General features: G+C 34.9%; 1 protein-coding gene across 5 annotated transcripts in view; it reads left to right on the top strand.

Annotated features, from left to right (window-relative positions):
• The window catches only part of avl9 (AVL9 homolog (S. cerevisiase)), a 120,070-nt gene that overhangs the window by 84,717 nt on the left and 13,396 nt on the right, over window positions 1-21,957 (top strand). For 2 of the 5 annotated variants that reach the window (XM_058793453.1, XM_058793452.1), the window contains exons 13-16: window positions 6,383-6,602; window positions 9,080-9,197; window positions 10,583-10,636; window positions 19,600-19,688. In XM_058793453.1, coding sequence (XP_058649436.1) covers window positions 6,383-6,602; window positions 9,080-9,197; window positions 10,583-10,636; window positions 19,600-19,688 — 481 coding nt within the window. Of the gene's footprint in view, window positions 1-6,382; window positions 6,603-9,079; window positions 9,208-10,582; window positions 10,637-19,599; window positions 19,689-21,957 lie in introns of those variants that run through there. The other 3 variants (XR_009273664.1, XR_009273665.1, XM_058793454.1) reach the window with 3 other exon arrangements.

Below are 21,957 nucleotides of genomic sequence, written 5' to 3'. Positions count from 1 at the left end.
CAGTTCAGCCTGGAAGTTTGTACTTGCGTTGCCTTTGTGGTGGGATTCCCTTCTGTCGCCGTCTTTGCACAAAGGGGGTTTCCCAAGTTTCCGATTGGCTGGAAGTTCAGTAGTCGATGAAGTGATGTCTTGGGCATTGGCTGGAGATGTGGAGTTGGTCTGGTTGAAGTTTTGAGGCGGTCACAGGCTCGAGTTGAATTCGGAGACAAGGCGTGGGGGCAAAACTTAAACTGAGAACACGAAACTCGCAATGGAAAAGAAACTAAAATAAAAGAAAGAAAGGATGTAACGAGACTAGGTGGTTTTTTCTTTTCATCGTGGTGTTAAGTAGCAACTGGCCTGTAGGCCAGAGCATGCTCAAAGAGCGCTAAAAAGCAGCGTCAAAACGTGGTGGCAAAAAGAAGAAGAGAGAGAAAGAAGAGCAGAGAGAAAATTTGATGGTGTCCTGAGTTTTTAAACTCGGCTTCTGGACACATCCCATCTGGTGTCTTGACCAATTAGATAGGCTATTATCTTAGCTAGGGTGTTCCTTCCATCATAAATCAGCATGTTATCAGTCACATGGTCCGAATTTTACACACTCTTGCAAAGTATACTTTTGGATGTGATTTCTATAACCAGATTATGATACATTTGACGAATCAATTGGAAGAAATGTTTCAAGCTAGAATTGTCAAACTCATACATACCAAACACGAATAACCCTTAAAGTCATTCAATAGTTATTAAAAAGACATACATAATACACTCATTGCCAAAAATATCGGCACCCTTGGTAAATATGATCAAAGAAGGCTGTGAAAATTATCTGTATTGTTGATCCTTTTGATCTTTTATTTTAAAAATTCACAAAAATCTAACCTTTCATTGGATAATAAGAATTTAAAATGGGGGAAATATCAATATGAAATAAATGTTTTTCTGGAATACACATTGGACACAATTATTGGCACCCCTAGAAATTCTTATGAGTAAAATATCTCTGAAGTATATTCCCATTCATATTCACAATTTTGAGCACTCCAGGGTGATTATGAACATGAAATTATCCAGCCATGGCTTCCTGTTTCACAGAAATATAAATAGGAGGGAAAACAAAGCCCAAATTCCCTTAATCATCCATCACAATGAGAAAAACCAAAGAATATGTTTCTGATATGCAGCAAAAGATAATTGAGCCTCACAAATTAGTGAAGTGGTTTTAAGAAAAGAGCTAGAGCAGTGAAAATTCCCATTTCCACCATCAGGACAATTATTAAGAATTTCCAATCAAAATAAAATGTTACGAAACTGCCTGGAAGAGGACGTGTGTCTATATCGTCCTAATGCATGGTGATAAGGAGAGTTTGAGTGGCTAAAGACTCTCCAAGGACCACAGCTGGAGAATTGCAGAAAAATAGAGTCTCGGGGTCAAAAAACCTTTAAAAAAAAAAATTGTAAAACAGCACCTACATCACCACATGTTGTTTGGGAGGGTTTCAAGAAAAATTCTCCTCGCTCATCCGAAAACAAACTCCAGCATATTCAGTTATCAGACACGACTGGAACTTCAAATGGGACTGGCTTCTATGGTCAGATGAAACTAAAAAATTAGCTTTTTAGCAGCAAACACTCAAGATGGATTTGGTGAACATAGGGATTAAAAAGTACCCCATGTGTACAATGAAATATACTGCTGTATTTTTGATGTTGTGGGCCTATATTTCTGCTGGAGGTCCTGGACATCTTGTTTAGACACATGGCATCATGGATTCTATCAAATACCAACAGATAAAAAATCAATAAGTGGCTGACTCTGTTAGAAATCTTATAATGGGCCATGTTTGGATCTTCCAACCGTACAATAATCCAAACACAAACCTCAAAAACAACACAAAAATGGGTCACTGAGCACGAAACCAAGCTTCTGCTATGGCCATTCCAGTCCTCTGACCTGAACCCTATAGAAAATGAGTGGGGTGAACTGAAGAGAAGAAGCACCAACATGGAGCTGGGAATCTAAAGGGTCTGGAGTGATTCTGGATGAAGGAATGGTATCTGATCTCTTGTCAGGTGTTTTCTAACCTCATCAGGCATCATAGGAGAAAATTTAGAGCTGTTAAACTGGCAAATGGAGGTTTCAAAAAGTATTGAATAAAAGGGTGCCGTTAATTGTGTCCAATGTGTATTAGAGAAAAACATTTATTTAAAAATGATATTTCCCTCAATTTTAAATTCTTATTATCCAATGAAAGGTTAGATTTTTGTTAATTTGTTTAATAAAAAATCAAAAGGATCAACAATACAGATTAATTTTCACAGCCGCCTTTGATCATATTTACCAAGGGTACCGATATTTTTGGCAATGAGTGTATGTGCTTAAAACATGATAGTCCAATGTGTTGGTTACATACATAATTTGGGGTTATGCATAGAAATGTCCTTTTAGGATGATTTTAGGTGCATATGAAAAAGAAAGTCTCTGTGTAGTTCTATGGAGACCAAAAGACATGTTCTTTGGACAAAGGAATTTCAGTCTGGTTCTTTGTCTTCTATGTGTGGGGGAAAAGTCAATCTAAAGAAGCTTGTGATTTCTATCACAGATCTACATGTGCTGGTCACACGGTGCATCTCTTTGGCCATTAATCTTGATTACTTGCCCCAAATTTGACGATCTCCTTCCTGCGTTGGAATTATCAATAAGTGTTCTTTTGTTTTAATGCTGTGGGCTGTTTTTAAAATTATATAATAAATAAAAAGAAAGCATAGAATAGAAAAAGAATAGAGCAAGCTAGTGTTAGAGGCCTTTTTTGCTTTTGTTAATTGTATAATAAATAAAAAGAAAACAGAATACAAAAAGATTAGAAAAGCTAGTGTTAGTTTTTTTTTTTTTTTTTTTTTAAAGAATAGAATTAGAATAGAGAGAGGTGTGACGTTCTTCATTCTCTTTTACATTCTTTTTGGCTCATTAAAAATTAATCTTGCTGCCACGTTCTGGATTAATTGTAAAGGTTTGATAGAACTGGCTGGAAGACCTGACACAATACATACATGCAATAAATAAATAAATAAAATAAAATAATTAAAAAACAAACAAACAAACAAACAAAAAAACTATATGATCCTAGAAATCCAGTTCTGAAACTACAGCCTCCTACTCACAACAACAGCCCTATTGAACATGCACATTCATTCTCTGCCAGCAGGAGGCGCTTTCGAAAGGTTTCCACGGTAACAGCAGAACACAAAGCAGCGCAGCACCGGACTTTGAAACGTGCAGCACTCATATTTTATTTATAGCCTTTTGAAGTTTAATGGTCACATTAAGCTGTACCGTGATTCTGGTCTGTACCCAGATTTAAGACCTCTTGAAATCATAATTAAGACAATTTAAGACTTTCTATGACCTTAAATTTGATCAAGTAAATTTAAGACCTTTTAAGACTTTTTAAGGACCCGCGGGAACCCTGTCAAGTGGCCACGCCCTTAATTATGCAGAACTTTAAGGCTTAATGTAATTTAAATGGATGAGTTATAAAAAAATTCACCCCCCTCACAGTTGTCGAAGGGCAAAATTAGCTATATAGACCAAAACCACTTTTTGTACCAGGCTGTAAACATATTTTTTTCTGCTGTAAAGTTGGCCATTTTAACATGGGGAGTCTATGGAACTGACTCCCTTTTGGAGCCAGCCTCTAGCGGCCAGTCGATGAATTGCAGTTTTAGTCACTTCTGTGTTGGTTTCAAGAGAGAGAGCGGTAGGTTGCCGCTTGGTGACTGTAGGTATTCATGAGTTTCAGTCACGTGACTTTTTTGTTGCGGCCTCCATCTTTAGGACCTCGCGTACTAATGCATAGCCTCTCCTTGGTTATCGTAAACCAAAATAACACTTCGCCAACAACGAAAAACAGTTTTTTTTTTTTTTTTTATAAATATATAGACTTTAGGATTAGATCCTTATTTACTGTCAATCGAACTGCTGACTCTACTAAAGTCTAGTGAAAACTTACCAGTTTGACATTTGCTGATATTTACATCTACCTCATACACAATCCCTCTCCATACATTCGGGTCAGTATCAGTTAAATTTTCACCTGCCAGAGACTTACCCATTTGCCTTACCCGGCCTGGATGGCCGTTTACTCACTGCCAGATTTGTTGCACAGCATGCCAGACTTAGCCCTTAGTTTCATTTCTATAGCTACTGTACTGTTCATTAATATTTCATTTAAATTTGATAACATTACCTAGCCAAAACATTTACTTTAATTTTAATTATATAGATTAGAATACATAAATAACATGACTTAACAAATCTATAAACATCATATTATTATGAAAGCAATTTTAAAGTCCATTAAAGAACTAGCTTGATCAAGCTGGCATGAGGACAATTTATTTAAACAACAATTTATTTACAAAACCAAGTACAGCAAAAAAACAGCAGTTATACAATGTGTATATAAAATATTTAACTTATTGCAAAATTACCCATGCATTTACTTGAATGAGGCATTTATATATACACTTGGACTGTAACATTTAATAAATAAAGGTTAAAAGGTGTTTTGAAAAACACATTGGTGAATGGCAGATGTTTGGAAGCTTCACGGCAACCTGTCAAAATAAAAGTGCGGTTTAACATGTAACAGAAATGTATTACTTTTGTACAGTATAATGTACGTCTTTATATATTCCATTTACTGTCAAATTTAAATAAACAATTAAATTATAAAAATAATTATTACAACCACATTAACCACTTAATTGTAGAAAAAAATAGAATTATTATTAAAACTTTTTTAAAGGAATATTCACACAATTTTTTCTACCATGTATTAATTTTAACAGTAAACCTCTGTTTGTTTGTCAAAAAATAAAAGGGTTTCATTTTCATTTGATTAAAAATAAATAAATGTTGCATGCCTTCATTTGATTATCAGAAAAAAATAAAACACACAAGAATTTCTGGAAGAAAAAAAAAGAAAAAGAAAAATTGTAGGGCGCTATTTTTCAAAATGTTGAAATTGAGAGTTTTGGACTTATTTTTTCACTGAAATAAATGTTTTTGTTATTACACAGAGAGTAAAGTAGCGAAAAAAGGTACCGTTGGGTACTGGTACCGAATTTCAGGTACCGATACCGGTACCATACCGGTTAAAACAGTGTTTCTCAACCCTGGTCCTGGGCGCCCCCCAACACTGCACATTTTGCATGTCTCCCTTATCTGACACACCCATTTCAGGTCCTGGAGTTTCTTCTAATGAGCTCATGAGTTAAATCAGGTGTGTTTGATTAGGGAGACACACAAAATGTGCAGTGTTGGGGGGCGCCCAGGGCCAGGGTTGAGAAACACTGGGTTAAAATGTGAACGGTACCCAACCCTACTCATCACTAAACGAAAGCTTAAGTGATGGCCTGATTATTTCAGGGGCCTTTTTATAAGTCCATTGTTTTTGAATATCTGTGTTACTTCTGCTACATTTTCACGCTGAAAACAATGATTTGCTATTTCTCTTGTACCGTTGTCCTCTTTTATGCTAAGAAATAAATCTCCTGACAGTTCTCTCTCAAGTGGTTTCATTGTTGTCAGCGTTAAGTCTGAGTATGATTCAGTGGGCTATATAACAGTTTTAATGGTCAAGAAATTACTTATCGTTAACAGTTTTGGTTCAACATACTTACTTTCTTAACCTTACATCAGAAGTTTTTTTAATTTTATGTAATAACTTTCAGGAGGGTGTACTCATTTTTGCAACACAACATTTTATCAGTTTGATAAGAAAATTGTATTTTCCTGGATAATTTTAACATTCTTCTTTGGTAACTGATCAAGCAGACTTGCTGGAATATTATATTTCTAAGGATCCCTAACATGTCTTCTAAGTAAAGAGTGATTGCTGAATTTAAGTTTCAGCGGGGGTGCACTCATTTATGCTGTGCACTGTACATGGCCAAAGTGGACAATTTTTAATTAATGAGTATGGATATTTTAGCTATAGCCAGTTATAGCAAGTGCATAAAATCATCTCTGACAGCAAATATTTTCAGAAGAAAGGAGAGTATGACTTAATACAATGGTCATCTTTTAGTCTTCTAAAGCTATATGGTAGTCCTTTGTGAGAAACAGGGAGAAATTGAAGCTGTAGAAATCATGTCAACTTGGATCATGCGGTCTAGATGACCAGTCATTGATATCCTTGAATCATTGTCAGGGTTGTATGACAGCCAGTTGATATTTGTGGCTGATTTCCTTAAGGTTTTGAGGTGAAATATGAAACTGACCTGTTTTGTAGGGAGAGATGATGTGTTTTTAACCCATGAGGCTGTTAAACTAAATATCTTCTTCTCAGATGTTCTACAGCTGTTGAGTTTTAATTGTTTTTATTTTGCCTGTGTGCAGGTGGATGAAGCTCATATTCAGATCCATGACCCAGAGTTGCGCAAAATGCTGTATTTAAGCACAGCTGATCTACGATTCGCTGATTATCTGGTAAAACATGTCACTGAAAACAAAGAAGATGTGTTTCTGGATGGGACGGGCTGGGAGGGTGGAGACGAGTGGATACGGGCACAGTTTGGCTTATATGTCCACTCACTGTTATCTTCTGCTCTACAACAAGGTGCATTACAACACACACTTACAGTACACATATTTAACTAATATTAATTTGCATAAAATGTATTAGAATACCTGTTTCTATTGTAAATGAACATGAATTAACAATGAATAATAGTAATTAAAGTGATGGGTTAAGAAGGGTGCATACATTGAAGTGTTTATTTTTTATTTTTTTTTATTTTTTTATTGTATTGAAATGGAGAAATCTTCAACTTTTGTCGTAATACAGTGACAGACAGTCACAGACATACACAATTGCACCTACACCTAGTCTCCAATTTACCTAACCTGCATGTCTTTACATTATGGGGTAAACCAGAGTACCCAGAGAAAACCCACACCAACACAGGAGATGCAAACTGCATAAAGTAATGACCTCCTGGCTCAGCCAGCACTCAAACCGTGGACCTTCTTTCTGTGAGCCGAGAGTGTTACATAATATATACATTACATTATATAACAGATATATTTGCCTTAGAGTATCACTATTTTACCACAGTCAGAAATTCAGTGCTCGTTTTTCTATAATAAGGTCAAGTTTACCAACTCAACATGCCTCACTCCGGGTTCATAAAAGTCAAGTCACTTTAGTTTTTATAGATCTGCTATAGAGATTGGTACATGATTGTAACAGAATCAGTGATGCAAACTTCAAAAATAAGGTAAATCCAAACTCCTGCTTCAAAGCAGCTGTTGCAAGACAATAGTGTCATTATTCAGCACCAGTCAGTTCAGTGTTGGTTCAGTTGTGTTTAATAAATGTAAAATTCATTCATCATGAGACAAGTTCAATCCTACGACGGCGTTTTAGTGCCTCGTTAAAAAATAAAAAAAATCTAAGATTACGAGATCGTAATAAAGTCGTAATATTTCGAGAATAAAGTCGAAATGTTTCAAGAATAAAGTCGAAATGTTTCGAGAATAAAGTCGAAATGTTTCGATCATTTAAATCGTAGAAATTAAAGTTATAATATTTTGAGAGTATAGCCTATATCGTGCATGCAAATGGCCCGCATTGAGAGCACCGGGAGAAGTTGCCAGACCTCCGGAATTGATTTGAATATTGTTGCGTCCGAGCGACCACATCATCATACTGGGATGTCAATTTTAAGGACTCGCGGGAATAGCTTAATATGAAGAATATGATATTTATTAACAGACTGAACAGGAACAACTGTTTATCTTAACATAAGCTCACACACTCAACCGATATTCCTTTGGAGGGCGCTGTAGCTCTCTTATTTAACCCTTTTTTAATACACTACAAATATAGCTATGTGGGATTATTAGCAGAAATCATACCATGTGTCATACTCGCGGGGACAGTATGCTTGGAAATAATATTTAATGTATTCCATTGCATTCATTATTTGTAGTGCGCCAGCCACACAATAGCAATAGCTTAAGCTTTGTGCTTTTAGTGCTTTTAATATAAAACAAAGTCCCAGCTTTCAAAATCAGTTTTATAACGAAACACAAATTATGTGTCTTACAATAATGTGATTTTCAAGATCTTTAATGTGGCGTGACAGATTTATGTGAATAAATTCATTGAATTATTGTGAAAATTCCACCACCTGCTCCGCAAAAACGTCCCAAACTTTCATTCCTCACACAGCCTGTTTAATTAAACAGCAATAAAACGTTCTAAAGGTTGAAGTGGACTCAAATTTGTTAACATACGTTATATTGTTGTCTTTTCTGCTGTAAACATTAAGTGACTATTCACAAACTGTTTTATTCATGGTATACTGTAAATGAGGACATAATATTTAATGTCTTCCATTCATTATTTGTAGCGCGCCAGCCAACCAGTAATCACAACAATTTTGTGCTTTGTTGCTTTTACACACAGCTCAGCTTTCAAATTCTGCCAGTTTTATAACAAAATACAAATTATAAATGTGTTTTTGCTCTTTATTTCAAGTTTATAGCAAGATATAAATTGAAGGAACATCATAAGGCATAAAAAAAAAAAGTTTAGCCTAATTTGTAATGAAAATGTCTCGTCGTTCGTTATTGTAATCGGAAAGATGATTGACTCACATGCTGCTTAACAAACACATTATTGCAATATAGCCTACATATTGTTTGTATTTCGCTATAAAACTGACAGATTTCGAAAACTGAGATTTGGAATATCTCCCGGTGCTCCAAATCCGGGCCATTTGCATGAGCAAAAGGCTAGAATAGCCTATCTCAAAATATTATAACTATATAATCTTTATTCTCAAAACATTTCGACTTTAATCTCGAAACATTTCGACTTTATTCTCGTAGTGTTTCGACTTTATTCTCGTAATATTTCGACTTTATTCTCGTAGTGTTTCGACTTTATTCTTGTAATGTTTCGACTTTATTCTCGAAATATTACGACTTTAATCACGTAATCTTAGATTTTTAATTTTTTTAACGAGGCACTAAAACGCCGTCGTACAATCCAGCAATAAGCAGCTCTTTTTTTTTTTCTTTTTTCAGATCATGAGCGTCTGTTGGCAGATTATGGAACTGCATTCACATCCGCCTGGAAAATCACACACAACTACAGAGTGTGGATCAGCAACAAGCATCCAGCCATGGCCAATATCACACCAGGGTAAGGCAAGGCAAGTTTATTTATATAGCACATTTCATACACAGTGGTAATTCAAAATGATTTACATAAAAGGAAGTGAAAGTCATTAAAAACAAAGTGATTTAAAAATTGATTTAAAAATAATTTAAAACATTTAAGAATAGTGCAATCAGTTCGGACGTAGCACAGTGCTCATTCAACAAATGCACAGCTAAACAGATGAGTTTTGAGTCTGGATTTAAATGTGGCTAATGTTTTAGCACATCTGATCTCATCTGGAAGCTGGTTCCAGCTGCGGGCAGCATAATAGCTAAAAGTGGACTCCCCTTGTTTTGTGTAAACCCTTGGTATTTCTAACTGACTCGATCCTAATGATCTGAGTGGTCTGTTAGGTTTATATTCAGTGAGCATATCTCCAATGTATTTACGACAACTGAGACAAACACAGTTGAGACAAATCAGTTTGAATTACTAGCATACTGCTTACTGTTTTTTTGTTTGTTTGTTTTTTTAGTATACCAAAATTATGTCAACCATATTTAAAAAGAAGCAAGCTCATTCAGAAAAATATGTGAGATTGGGGATGGTTATACCACATTTTGATTTAACATTTAAGTTTGTAACAGTAGGTTGGGTGGGTTGTAACCTTAGAAAACATGGGGATCCATTTAAATTTTGTGTATGCATTTATTTATTTTATTTATTTATTTACTTTTATAAATTACCTTGTTCAATGTTATTTTTATAACAATCCCCTTCTACCACTACAAATATTTAGATTTTTTTTTTTTTGTCCAGTAAATCTTTCATATTTTTACACACAGTTTTAAAACTTGTTTGTTTGTAGCTAATTTATGTATTTAAATTCGTCAGATTGTGTTACAACAGTCTTTGGTCTCCACTATTCAACACACAGATGATGTACATCACTAAATGAGCATGTCATAACACTAGGTCACGAGTCATGAACAACATTTATAGAACTGTAATGTGAATTACCTTCAGACAACCTTGTGTGGGCAGTAATGTACTATATAAACTCAGTTACAAACTCACTCATTTATAGAGTAAAATGTGTTCAGTAACTACATGTTCATTTGAAAAACATGTTTACCTGCACCCTCCTTCACCAACTACCATAATTTCTGGTAACACATTTTTAAGTTCTGTCATCTTTTATGCATCACTAGCATGTGTTGCTCAGTTGGCTGTTACTTTGCAAGCCATGTTGAGGTTTTTTAACTGACCCCAGTTCAATTTTTTTACACTTTCGAAGCATATTTCTTTAAAAATAATGTAAGAATAATTTTCAACAAATGTTAAAGTAACTTTTTTAACAAATGACCATAACACAGGAAATTTGAACTTTGGACTTACATCATTGACTTGTTTTTTGTGTTTCCTAGCCATCCATTCCAGGGTCAGTACAGTGTGGCCGATGTGAAGATCCGCTTGTCACAGTAAGTGTTACACACTCATTAAGCTTTTGTTTACATAATCTATGATTGGGTAATTTTAATATCCATATGCTATGTCTATAGCACTTTAGTTTAATTAGTAATACATGTCCAAGAAAAAATGACACAGCATCTTATGCAAGAATGATGTTGTGTAGATGTCAAGTGCAAGTCAAGTCGCTTTTATTTATATAGTACTTTATTGCATTAGAGATTGTTTCAAAGCAACTTCACAGTACTAAACAGGAAAGTAACAGAATTAGTGATGCCAAATTCAAATATAAGACAAATCCAAATTGTAAAGCAGTTCTAAAAAGACAATAGTGTAATAATTCAGCTCAAATCAGGTCAACAACTATGTAAAGTTTAATTATAAATCAATTATTAAACAAGGTTCAATTTAGCAATAAGCACTTCAACTGAAGACAGTAATTTCTTTATTCACCTCAAGTCAGTTCAAAGTTGTCAATAATAAACTAATTTGAAAGCTATAAGACAGCTTTACACAAGACAGTACTGTCATTATTCAGCTCAATTTAGTTCAAGTTTTGTTCTCATCCAATAGTGTCAGTGCTGTCAAATTGATAATATTCCTGGATATTTAGTGTCTTTTAAATCCCAAGCAAGCTAAAAGGCAACAGTGGCAAGGAACCCAAAGTCCATCAGCTGACAGAAATGGAGAAACAAGCCTTGGGAGAAACCAGGTTCAGCTCAGCCCAATTATCCTCTGGCCAAATGAGTGAACTCAGTGTGAGATTTGTGGATTGATGTGTTAATGTCATTCTTCTTGCAAAGTAACAAGTACATTCGGTGTTATAGGAAGTGCTCCTGGCCCTAAATAATGTAGCTTAACTATACTGCCCACAGTTGATTTTGATATTCTGTGTATTATCAACTGGCCGGAGTTCTGAGACCACAGTGGACGTGAAGGATTATGATGCGATAGGAGCTTGCTCAAGTACTGAGGCACTAAACCATTCAGGGCTTTAAATGTAATCAGTAAGATCTTAACATTTATACAAGGTTTAATAGGCAGCTAATGCAGTGTTGACAAAACCAGGTTAATACGGTCATACTTCCTGGTTCTCGTAAAAACTCTAGCTACTGTATTTTTGTCCAACTGAAGTTTGTGTAATAAATATGTAGGCAACCACCCTGTAATGCATTACAATAATCTAGTGTTAAACAACATTTTAGGTTATTACATGTGGTGGTTTTTGCTCCAATAATTAAAACCTGTTTTTTTTTTGTTTTTTTTCCTGAATTTAGTAGTATGAAGATACTACAATTTTTTTATACCAATTTAAAATATAAAGCTGAGTATCATCAGCATAACAGTGAAAACTAACTAACCTGTTTCTTAAAGATATTTCCAAAGGATGGTTCACTAATGAATGTGCAGAATTGATAAAAGCTATTCACCCCGATTGAATAGTTTTGTATAAAAGTGGACCTAATTTAGTTTTTTGCCACTGATGAGCAGACAAATACTATTTATCTCTACAAAGTATCTAAATTATTTACAAATAAATCCCAAATAATAGATTTAAAGGGGTGGTTGACTGCTTTTTTTCTAGGCTTCATTGTGTTTATGGGGAGCAGTCTAACATGTTAATGCTTCGTTTCATTATTTTTCACATAATTTTTCACATAATTTACCTTTATTCTCTGTCCCTTCTCTCATGAACACTCCAATGATTTCCTGGTGTTATGAAGCCCCTCCCTCAGAAATATGCAATGGGCTCAGATTGGTTAGCTGACCCAGTGTGTTGTGATTCGCTAAACTGCTTAGTGCGTCTAAATGTCATGTCCCTCACCTCAGAATGCGCTCCAGTTGTATTGTAAACTATGGCGTTGTCAATATAGCTTATCAATTTGAGCCCAATTGAGACCCGGAGAATATTAGTGAAGAGGATCGCGCAGAGCCTATACAAGCACAGCTCGTACAGGACGTTTCAGAATGGTATGTTCCTTTGTTTGTTGTTGTCTCACTTTTAGATACCTTGTTATTTGTAAATGCTACTGCTTCTGTTAGCTTCTAATATACATATATATCTTGATTAATACAGCAGAATACATGATTGCGTTGTAGCATTTTTGTAACAGCAAGAAGTGTTTGCCAGCAAGTATTGCTCGCTACCACGGCAACTGCGTGCGCACGTATTTTCGTACGCTTCTCTTAGCTATGTGAAAAATATCTGTCTATCTAAAGTGTGTTATTGGAACACAGTTCATTGAGGGAGCTGTGACAAGCTGATGATCTGAATGAGAGAGAGAGAGAGATGCAGAGCGTGTGCAGAGCAGGGGACTCGAGGAACAGGATTAAGAACCGCTGCTTTAGAACATTGATTTTGAAACTTGTGAATCCATTAGAATCGTTAGAAGACATAATCACGATTCATATATGAATAGATTTTTTTCATGCACCCCTAGTTTTGACAGCATGGCAACAACTCTTCCTCTTCTCTAAAGCAGATGGCCTCGCCCCCTTTGTTGCATATTCCCAGGGGCGGGGGTTTATGTAAATGCATGGGTTTGTGATGTCCCAAACCCGGGAATTAGCTCGTTGCAGTCCCTATGACCCGTTTTTGTAGGCATTAAACTGCCATAATTTTAAAAGACAATATCTCCATTTGCATTGAACATTCAGTGTCGTAACTTTGCAGATACTGTTTATGCTAAAAAAGCAACATTACACACTAGGGATTACTTGTTTAAAATGAAAGCAAAGCCTGTGCATTATGATGCTGGGATCTCTGCAGCAAGCTCTTGAAAGCTTGTGAGAAGAGAAGTTTAAATAAATGCATTAAAATACACTGAAATCCTGACAAAGACTGCAAGATTCTTTTGACTTATTTGTGACCAGATCTCAAAATGTGTCAGATGAAAGTGCTCTAGTACTTTCTTGGGGCCAGATCAAATTAAATGCATGTTGCATGTCCACAGTATTTTCTATGTAAACATGCAAATCTTTAAGCCATGTTAAGCAATGTTTTTGGCATAAGTATGCATTTTATCTATATATCTATATATTACACATCATTTGTAGATTTTTCTTACCTGTTAAAAATGATCTGTAGGTGTATACAAGGCATTTACAACACTTGCTGCATCCCCTAAACTAAAGTGTAAACTACTCATCAGTTGTAAATGTTTTACTCATCATTTGTAAATCTTTCACCCCAGTGTGTATACACACAACCTGTAACCAGCAGGTTTGTAAAACATTTACTACTGATGAGTAGTTTACACTTTAGAATAGGGGATGCAGAAAGTGTTGTAAATGTCTTGTATACACCTACAGATCATTTGTAACAGGTAAGAAAAATCTACAAATGATGTGTAACACATTTACAAGTGATGAGTAGTTTACACTTTAGACAGATGTGTAGACAGATGTGTCTTCTCTGACACACGTGGAGTATTATAAAGCTGTGGATTTGAGTGGAGGGAAAAACCGGTTCACATTATCACTAGATCCCACACACTCCACACAGAACACAAGTCTGTGCTGATGAGAGAAAGGGTTTAACACAACCCAATGGAATCCCCTGATTGTAAGCCATTTACACATTTATTCACTTGACAGCAAATCATTTATTATTCTAAAAAAAAAAACAATTGTTTTAGTATAATTGCATTTTTGGGGATTTTTAACAGACCAGCTTACAACTTTAACAAAACATACATAAGTTATATACAGATCATTTACTAATGGTTTAATCACCATTTGTTCATTATTAACAAATGTTTATTGAGATAATAGTACAATGTTGAAATTCCAATGATTTATAAGTGATTAATAATATATTAAATAGTAACTTAACTAGTAACTATACTGAGGGAAACAAAATGATTCATTGAATTTACTAAAACTAATTTAAGATAAGTGGTTGCAATCAATTTATTTTAGCTACATTTAAATAAACAAATTTAGTTGACTGACTTTCAACAATTTTTTTTAAATTTAAATGTAGCTAAAATAAATTGTTTGCAACCACTTACCTTAAAAAAAAATGTAAGGTATGATTTTTTTTTTTTTTCTCAGTGTATTAACCATTTACTAAGGATCTGTTTGATTATTTCATGATGCTATTTTTTTTTAAGAGAACGGTAACACTTTATTTTAGGGTATCTTAACTAGTTGCTAATTAGCATGCATATTAGTAGAATATTAGCCATTTATTAGTAGTAATTAAGCACATATTAATGCATTATTCTACATGACCTTATTCTACATCTCTAATCCTACCCAATACCTAAACATAACTACCTTACTATTAATAAGAAGCAAATTAGGAGTTTATTGAGGGAACAGTCATAGTTAATAGTTAATAAGTGTTCCCTATTCTAAAGTGTTACCAAGATAACTTACGACAGATTTGTAAATCGTTAGCATATTACTCGATAATCATTTGTGAACATATAGTCATGTTTTGTAAATTATTATTTAATCATCATCTAATCACTTGTAAATTGTTTATATCAATGTAAATTGTTAATCTACAAAACATAGATAAAAAATATTAACATATCACTTACTAATCATTTATGAATGCACAGTCCTGTTTTGTAAATGATTAGTTCATCATTTACTAATTACTTGTAAATGGCTTGTAAATGAATTAACAAAACATACACAAATTGTTAGCATATCACTTATTAATCGCCTATGTTTTGTAAATGATTAGTTCATCATTATCTAATCACTTATAAATGACTTACAACTGAACGTTATTATAAAGTGTTACCAGATGAATCAATGATCTTGGTGTCTGTGGATTGCGTGGGTCATGCGGAATCTGTGGATGTCAATTTTGCCAGGATCGGCTGAACCATTTGTCTGCCATTTTGAAATCTGTCTTAAATTGCAATATCTTTTGAACCATTTGGTATATTTGCACAAAAAAATTCTAGGGATGATCAATGGCATGTCCTGGAAGTACCTGAGAATTGTGAATGCAGCGCCACCTAGTGTTTCTAGAGACAAAAGCGCTTATAATAGATGATAAATTAAGTTGGAAATCTCATATAAACCATGTACATAATAAATTGTCTAGAAGTATCTCAGTACTGAATAAGGTAAAGCATGTTCTGGACCACAAATCACTCTACATTCTTTATAGTGCATTAATATTACCATACTTAAATTATTGCTCAAAGGTCTGGGGTAATACATATAAATGCAGAATATTATCATTATCTATGTTGCAAAAAAGAGCAATACGGATAATGCACAAAATTGGTTATAGAGATCATACAAATTCATTATTTTTTAAATCAAAGATATTAAAATTAATTGATTTGGTTTATTTTCAAACAGCACAAATAATGTATAAAGCAAAAAATTATTTACTCCCTGGCAATATTCAAAAATTGTTTCTTAATGGAGAAGAGAGATATAATCTTAGGAGAGAGTGTAATTTTAAGCATCTTTATGTTTGTACAACATTAAGAGGCTTTTGTATTTCTGTATTTGGAGTGAAATTGTGGAACAGACTAAGTCTCGTGCTCAAGCAATGCCCAAGTGTGACCCAGTTTAAAAAGCAGTATAAACTTATGGTTCTCAGAATGTATATGCAGGAAGAACTGATCTGATTAGGTGTTCATACAGATTATTTAGTTATACTTTTTATTTAGGTTCTGTTTGTATATATACTATAAATATATGTAGGAAAGTCAAAAGAGTGTATTAAGACAAGGATGAGATGCAGAGAGTTATGAAGTTAATTTGATGATTATTGTTATTGATTATTGTTATCATGAAGTTAATTTGATGATTATTGTTATTAATTATTATTATCAACGCAGAGTGGAGAAGGGGTAGGATTAAATAAGTTTATGCTTCTTCCTACTCCTTTTTGAACATGTATAAGTTAAAATAATTTTGTAGTGTGTTGTATTTTTTTATTTTTTATTTTACTATATTTATTTACATGTTCGAAATAAACGTTTCAATTCAATCCAAAAGCGCTTATAACTTTTGAAAGCATTGATCCAAATGATTTTGTTTTATATAATTTCATTCCCTGGGTTATGCCAGTTCTGTTGATGTCTCAAATGTCATTGTCCATCAGTGTGTCTGTCCACCATATTGAAGTGAATGAAAAACAGTTTTTTCGCTGCTACTTCTACAGATTTTGCCCAATTTTGTCCAAAATCTGTTAATATGATCGTTGGACTGAGCTGCACAGAAATGACTGAACAGATTTTTGATATTCACTACCATTCCCATTTGATATTTGATATTCACACAATAACCTCAAAACATTAGATCTCTTAGAAATGTAATGTGCTAAATCAACAATGAACTGACTTTAACTGAAAAAATGACTGTTTACTATTGTCATACAACTATGCCAATTAAGTTCAAAACAATATAATGCAATTTAAAATGATAAAACTTTACTGTATTATGTAAACAGATGTGTGCAGTGTGCTGAATGTGTGTCCTGTCATCCCTGTTAAGGTCCTTGCACACTGAGTCTGAATTTTTTATGCATATTTTTTCGTATTCATCACCCTTTCCTATCAAAATGCTTGCTACGGATGCAAAAATGCAGAAAATCGAACCTGGTCCATTTTTTTTTTTTATGACGGACAAAAGTTTTGGAGGCAATGTGTAAATGTGATTGACACAACGTGAGGTTGTATTTATTTTTTAATGTGCGAAAATTTCGGACTCAGTGTGCTGTTACTCTGTTTAGTCCTGTGACTATGACGTCAATCCTGTTACTGTCATTAATTTCATAAAAAAATCTAAAAATTATATTTGATACAGCATTCCAGGTTTTTCCAATGTAACTTTAACTATGTTTTTATTTGGACAAAGCCTTTTTTTAATATCTCTCTTGTAAAAAAATATATATTTTTCTTAACTGACATGTGGCCACCTGAATAACAAATATAAAAAATTTTTTTTTTTAAAATACAGATTTTAAACAATCCCAGTGAAAAGAGCGACTAACATAAATCATATATATATAACTATCACATAGTTCTAATTAAACTATAGTATATAGCACGCTGTAACAGGGTTGACAAAAATACCAAAACACGAGGTAGAAAAATAGTCATAAAATAATAAATTACATAGACTGAGATGGCAATTCAATTTCTTGTCGTTTTATGGTATCTTCATTTCAAGGATATTTTAAAGATGTTAATTAAACTTCTTTTATTTTTCCAAGTGGAAAAGGCACTGATTTCGTGGAATGACCCCTTAAAGCTAGACGAAAAAGCTAGAGCAGTGTAGTGCAATTGCATGTATATGTGTGCTGAGACCAGTCAAGCAGTCTTCAGCAGTTGTATAGTTCTAGCAAAGAAGCTATTTTTCATTCTTGTAGTACATGAATAAATTGTCCTGTATAGCTAGTTCAAAGAGGTCATGTGCACGGTAGGTAGGGTCTCTGATCATTTTGGGGGCTCTGTCCTGACATCTGAACAAGTAAATGTCAACTGCTGGAAACTGTGTACAGATGATGTTTTGGGCCATTTTGATAACACATTGTGGAGCCCTCTGTTCTCATGCAGCTGGCGTACCAGTATGTAATGCAGTATGGCAGTACACTTTCTAATGCACATTGATAAAATTTCACAAGAAGTTCTGGGGCAATCTTGCTTTCTTCAGTCTTCTCAAGAAGTATAGTTGTTGTGCTTTTTTCAATGACAGTGGAGGAGTGTGTAGCCCCAGAAAAGGGATGACAATATTAAAGGTCAAGCTAAAATAATTAAAAAAAAGTATTCTGACATACATGTTTAACTTATCACAGTCTGACTTATGATGCAGCCTGGAATTAAACTACACCATGTTGGTTCATCTGGCCAGAGGAAAAATGGCCCCCCGACTGAGCCTGGTTTCTCCCAAGGTTTTTTCTCCATTTCTGTCACCGATGAAGTTTGGATTCCCTGCCACTGTGGCCTTTTGGCTTGCTTAGTTGGGGACACCTTAATATTAGGCAGTATTATCGACTTTATTGCACAGACACTATTGGAAGATAACTGAACTGAGCTGGAAGAAGCAACAATAAACTAACTTGAACTGAAAAATTGACTGTTTACTGTTGTCGTCTTTTAAGAGCTGCTTTACAGTAGAACTTAAATTTGTTTGCATTACTGAAATATTATTTTCCTGTTTTATCACTCTAAAGCTGCTTTGACATGATCTGTTCTGTATGAAGGTGATTTGACTCGACTTATTTAGGTGCTCCAAGGCAGTATGCAAAGCAAGGCTACTTGCATTTTCTGCTAAACTATTCACCCATTAAGCAAATTGATACCTGTCCAAAGTGGCTGGGATGTTACTTAAAATATGTGCCAAAATCAACACCTCAAAGCACTTTGATATTAGATTCATGAGTGCAATACGTAGATAATTCAAACAGCAACTTTTCGTTGTTTGGGGATAAATTTTAAGACACAAAGGGACAACAGTGCTGGATAGGGAGAGGTTGAAAATGCTGGTAAAAACCTTTCGGCTGGTCGGCGCATACCCGAAGTACAAACTCAGGAACACCATCAGTGCCAGACACTTTCCTCACATTGACACTGTGAAAAACCCTTCTTATCTCGTCAGTGTTCAGTGTCAATGGTTGTTGTTGGTAAAGTGGCAGTGCAGGCCTGGCTGTTGCCCTACTGTTGATCTCTCTCTGTCAAAGCAAGCAAAGAACATGTTAAAGGGATAGTTCACCCAGAAATGAAAATTCTGTCATTAATTATTCACCCTCAAAAAAAGTATTCTCTTAGATTCATGAAATTACCGTTGAACTACTGATGTCACATGGACTATTTTGTCAATGTTCTTGGTACCTTTCTGGCCCTTGAACGTGGTAGGACCCTTGCTGTCTATGGAGGGTGAAGCTGTCCTCAGTTCTGTGTTTATAAGTAAATTAATCATAGGTTAATCGTGAAATTGTACAGGTAAATTTGATGAAATTTTTTGTAATAGCTCTCTCCTGATATTTCAGTTCAGTGCAGAACAGCGAGCGTGGGAAGAAGATCGGGAACGCTGTAATGTCAACGAGCAGAAGTGTCGTGCAAACAGGAAAGGCTGTTGGTAAGATGAACAATAGATTAAATTGTTCACTTGATATTTCTTTCTAATTTCACATTAAAGGGTTAGTTCACCGAAAAATGAAAATTAGCCTGTGTTTTACTCACCCTCGAGGCATCCTAAGTGTATATGTTTTTATATGTGTATATATATTAAAAATTGTCCTGGCTATTCCAAGCTTTATCATTGCAGTGTTTCTGTTCAACTGTCCACAAGTCGTCAAATAAAGTGCGCGCATCCATATGAAAACGTGCCTCACACGGCTCCGGGGCATGAATAAAGGCCTCCTGTAGCGAATCCATGCATTTTCATAAGAAAAATATCCATATTTCAAACATAATAAACACTTTTCTCTCACTTCCGGTATCTGTCATACACGGAAGGTGTTCCGGCGGATGACGTAGGACGTATGCACAGTGTGATTAGTGACAAATGCTGAGAGAGAACAAAACAAAACGCCTGTCACGAATTAGAAGTACAAACCGAGGATTTGTAAAGAAAAATGTCGGAGGATTTCGATATAAGCCAAGAGGAGACTGGTTTTCCTTTGATAAAGTAAGGGAACTTTGCTTCCTTTGCTCCTATACTCGCAAGACTAGCAGAGGCACGCGTGCTACTCATACGTCCTACGTCATCCGCCGGTACGCCTTCCGCGTATGACAGATACCGGAAGTGAGAGAAAAGCGTTTATTACGTTTGAAATATGGATATTTTTCATATGAAAATGCATGGATTCGTTACAGGAGGCATTTATTCATGCCCCGGAGCCGTGTGAGGCACGTTTTATTATGGATGCACGCACTTTATTTGACGACTTGTGGAAAGTTGAACAGAAACACCCGCCGACTGCAATGATAAAGCATGGAATAGCCAGGACAATTTTTAATATAACTCCGATATGATTCGTCTGAAAGAAGAAAGTCATATACACCTAGGATGTCTCGGGTGAGTAAAACACTGGCTAATTTTCATTTTTGGGTGAACTAACCCTTTAAGCTTATTTAACATAAAATCTGTTCCAGCAGTACAAAACAGCCACACCCTGATAGTGCAGTGCGTTGTAAAAGTACTCATACCCTGTTTTTTTATATATATTTTGCCATGTGCTATTACATTTATACTAAACAGCTTAGAATTATTTTTTTCAACATAAGTCAACATTCCACAGCCCATAATGACAAAGAAAAAAGTAGATTTGTGAAAAAAAAATAAAAAAATATATATATATATATAAACATTTATTAAAAACTGAATGTAATTACATAACATAACTCATTACTTATAAGTCTTTTTGGGTACAATAATCTTTGCACATCTGGATTAGGTGATTTTGTGCCATTCTTCACTGTAAATCCTCTCAAGCTCTGTCAGTTTTCTCTTACCAAATTCTTTTTTCCCAGACCAACTCTAGGAAGAGTCCTGGTTGTTAAAAAGCTTCTTCCATTAAGAATTATGGAGGCCACTGTGTTCTTGTGAACCTTCAATGCAGCAGACATATTTTTATAGCCTTCCCATATCTGTGCCTGGAACACAATCCTGTATCAGAGCTTTGCAGGCTGTTCTTTTGACCTCATTGCTTAGTTTTAGCTCTGATAGCTGTTAGGCCTGTATAAACAGATGTGTGCCATTTTCAGATCATGTTCAATTAATTTAACTTGTCAGGTTAATACCTATAAAAGTTTAAAAATATATCAAAGAACCAGAATTGGAATTCTCTGTAGGTAAATTTCAAATAGCATAGAAAACACTTAGGATTATTATTATTTTTTAATTTGCAAAGTTATCACAGTTATCATTTTTATAAAAGAAATGAATACGCAAAATATATTTGACATAAATAATTAACAGAATGAAAGAAAAAGACTGAGTGACAAGTATGCAGCTGAGTTTGGTTTATTTTTGTGTGGCACGGCACTCCACAAACAAGTTCACGGAAAGTAAACCAAACCCGCTTTTCCACTATCGGGCCGAACGGTTCTAAGAACGGTCAGGTACGGTTCCAGTTGTTTTTCCACGTGAGCTTGGTATGGCGCGGCACGATTACAAACCGTTCTCGGCCCAGAATTCTCGGCACGGTTAGACAACCGTGCTGGTAGAGTGCGTGTGCATGACCTTGCCACTCAGGATCTGTCACTTGTCTGTTGCCTGGCTGCTAGTTTCTCCGTAGCTTGCTAAGCGCGCTATTTTGAGCAATGTAAACACAAATTGGTAATAAAATCCAAAGAAATTTCTGATCATCCTCCATAACGCGGTGGTTATTTACACCTCGTAT

Source organism: Onychostoma macrolepis, chromosome 12, assembly GCF_012432095.1.
Source record: "Onychostoma macrolepis isolate SWU-2019 chromosome 12, ASM1243209v1, whole genome shotgun sequence".
NCBI lineage: Eukaryota > Metazoa > Chordata > Actinopteri > Cypriniformes > Cyprinidae > Onychostoma > Onychostoma macrolepis.
The sequence above is the reverse complement of the archived record's forward strand: the minus strand, read 5'-3'. Positions and strand labels throughout refer to the sequence as shown.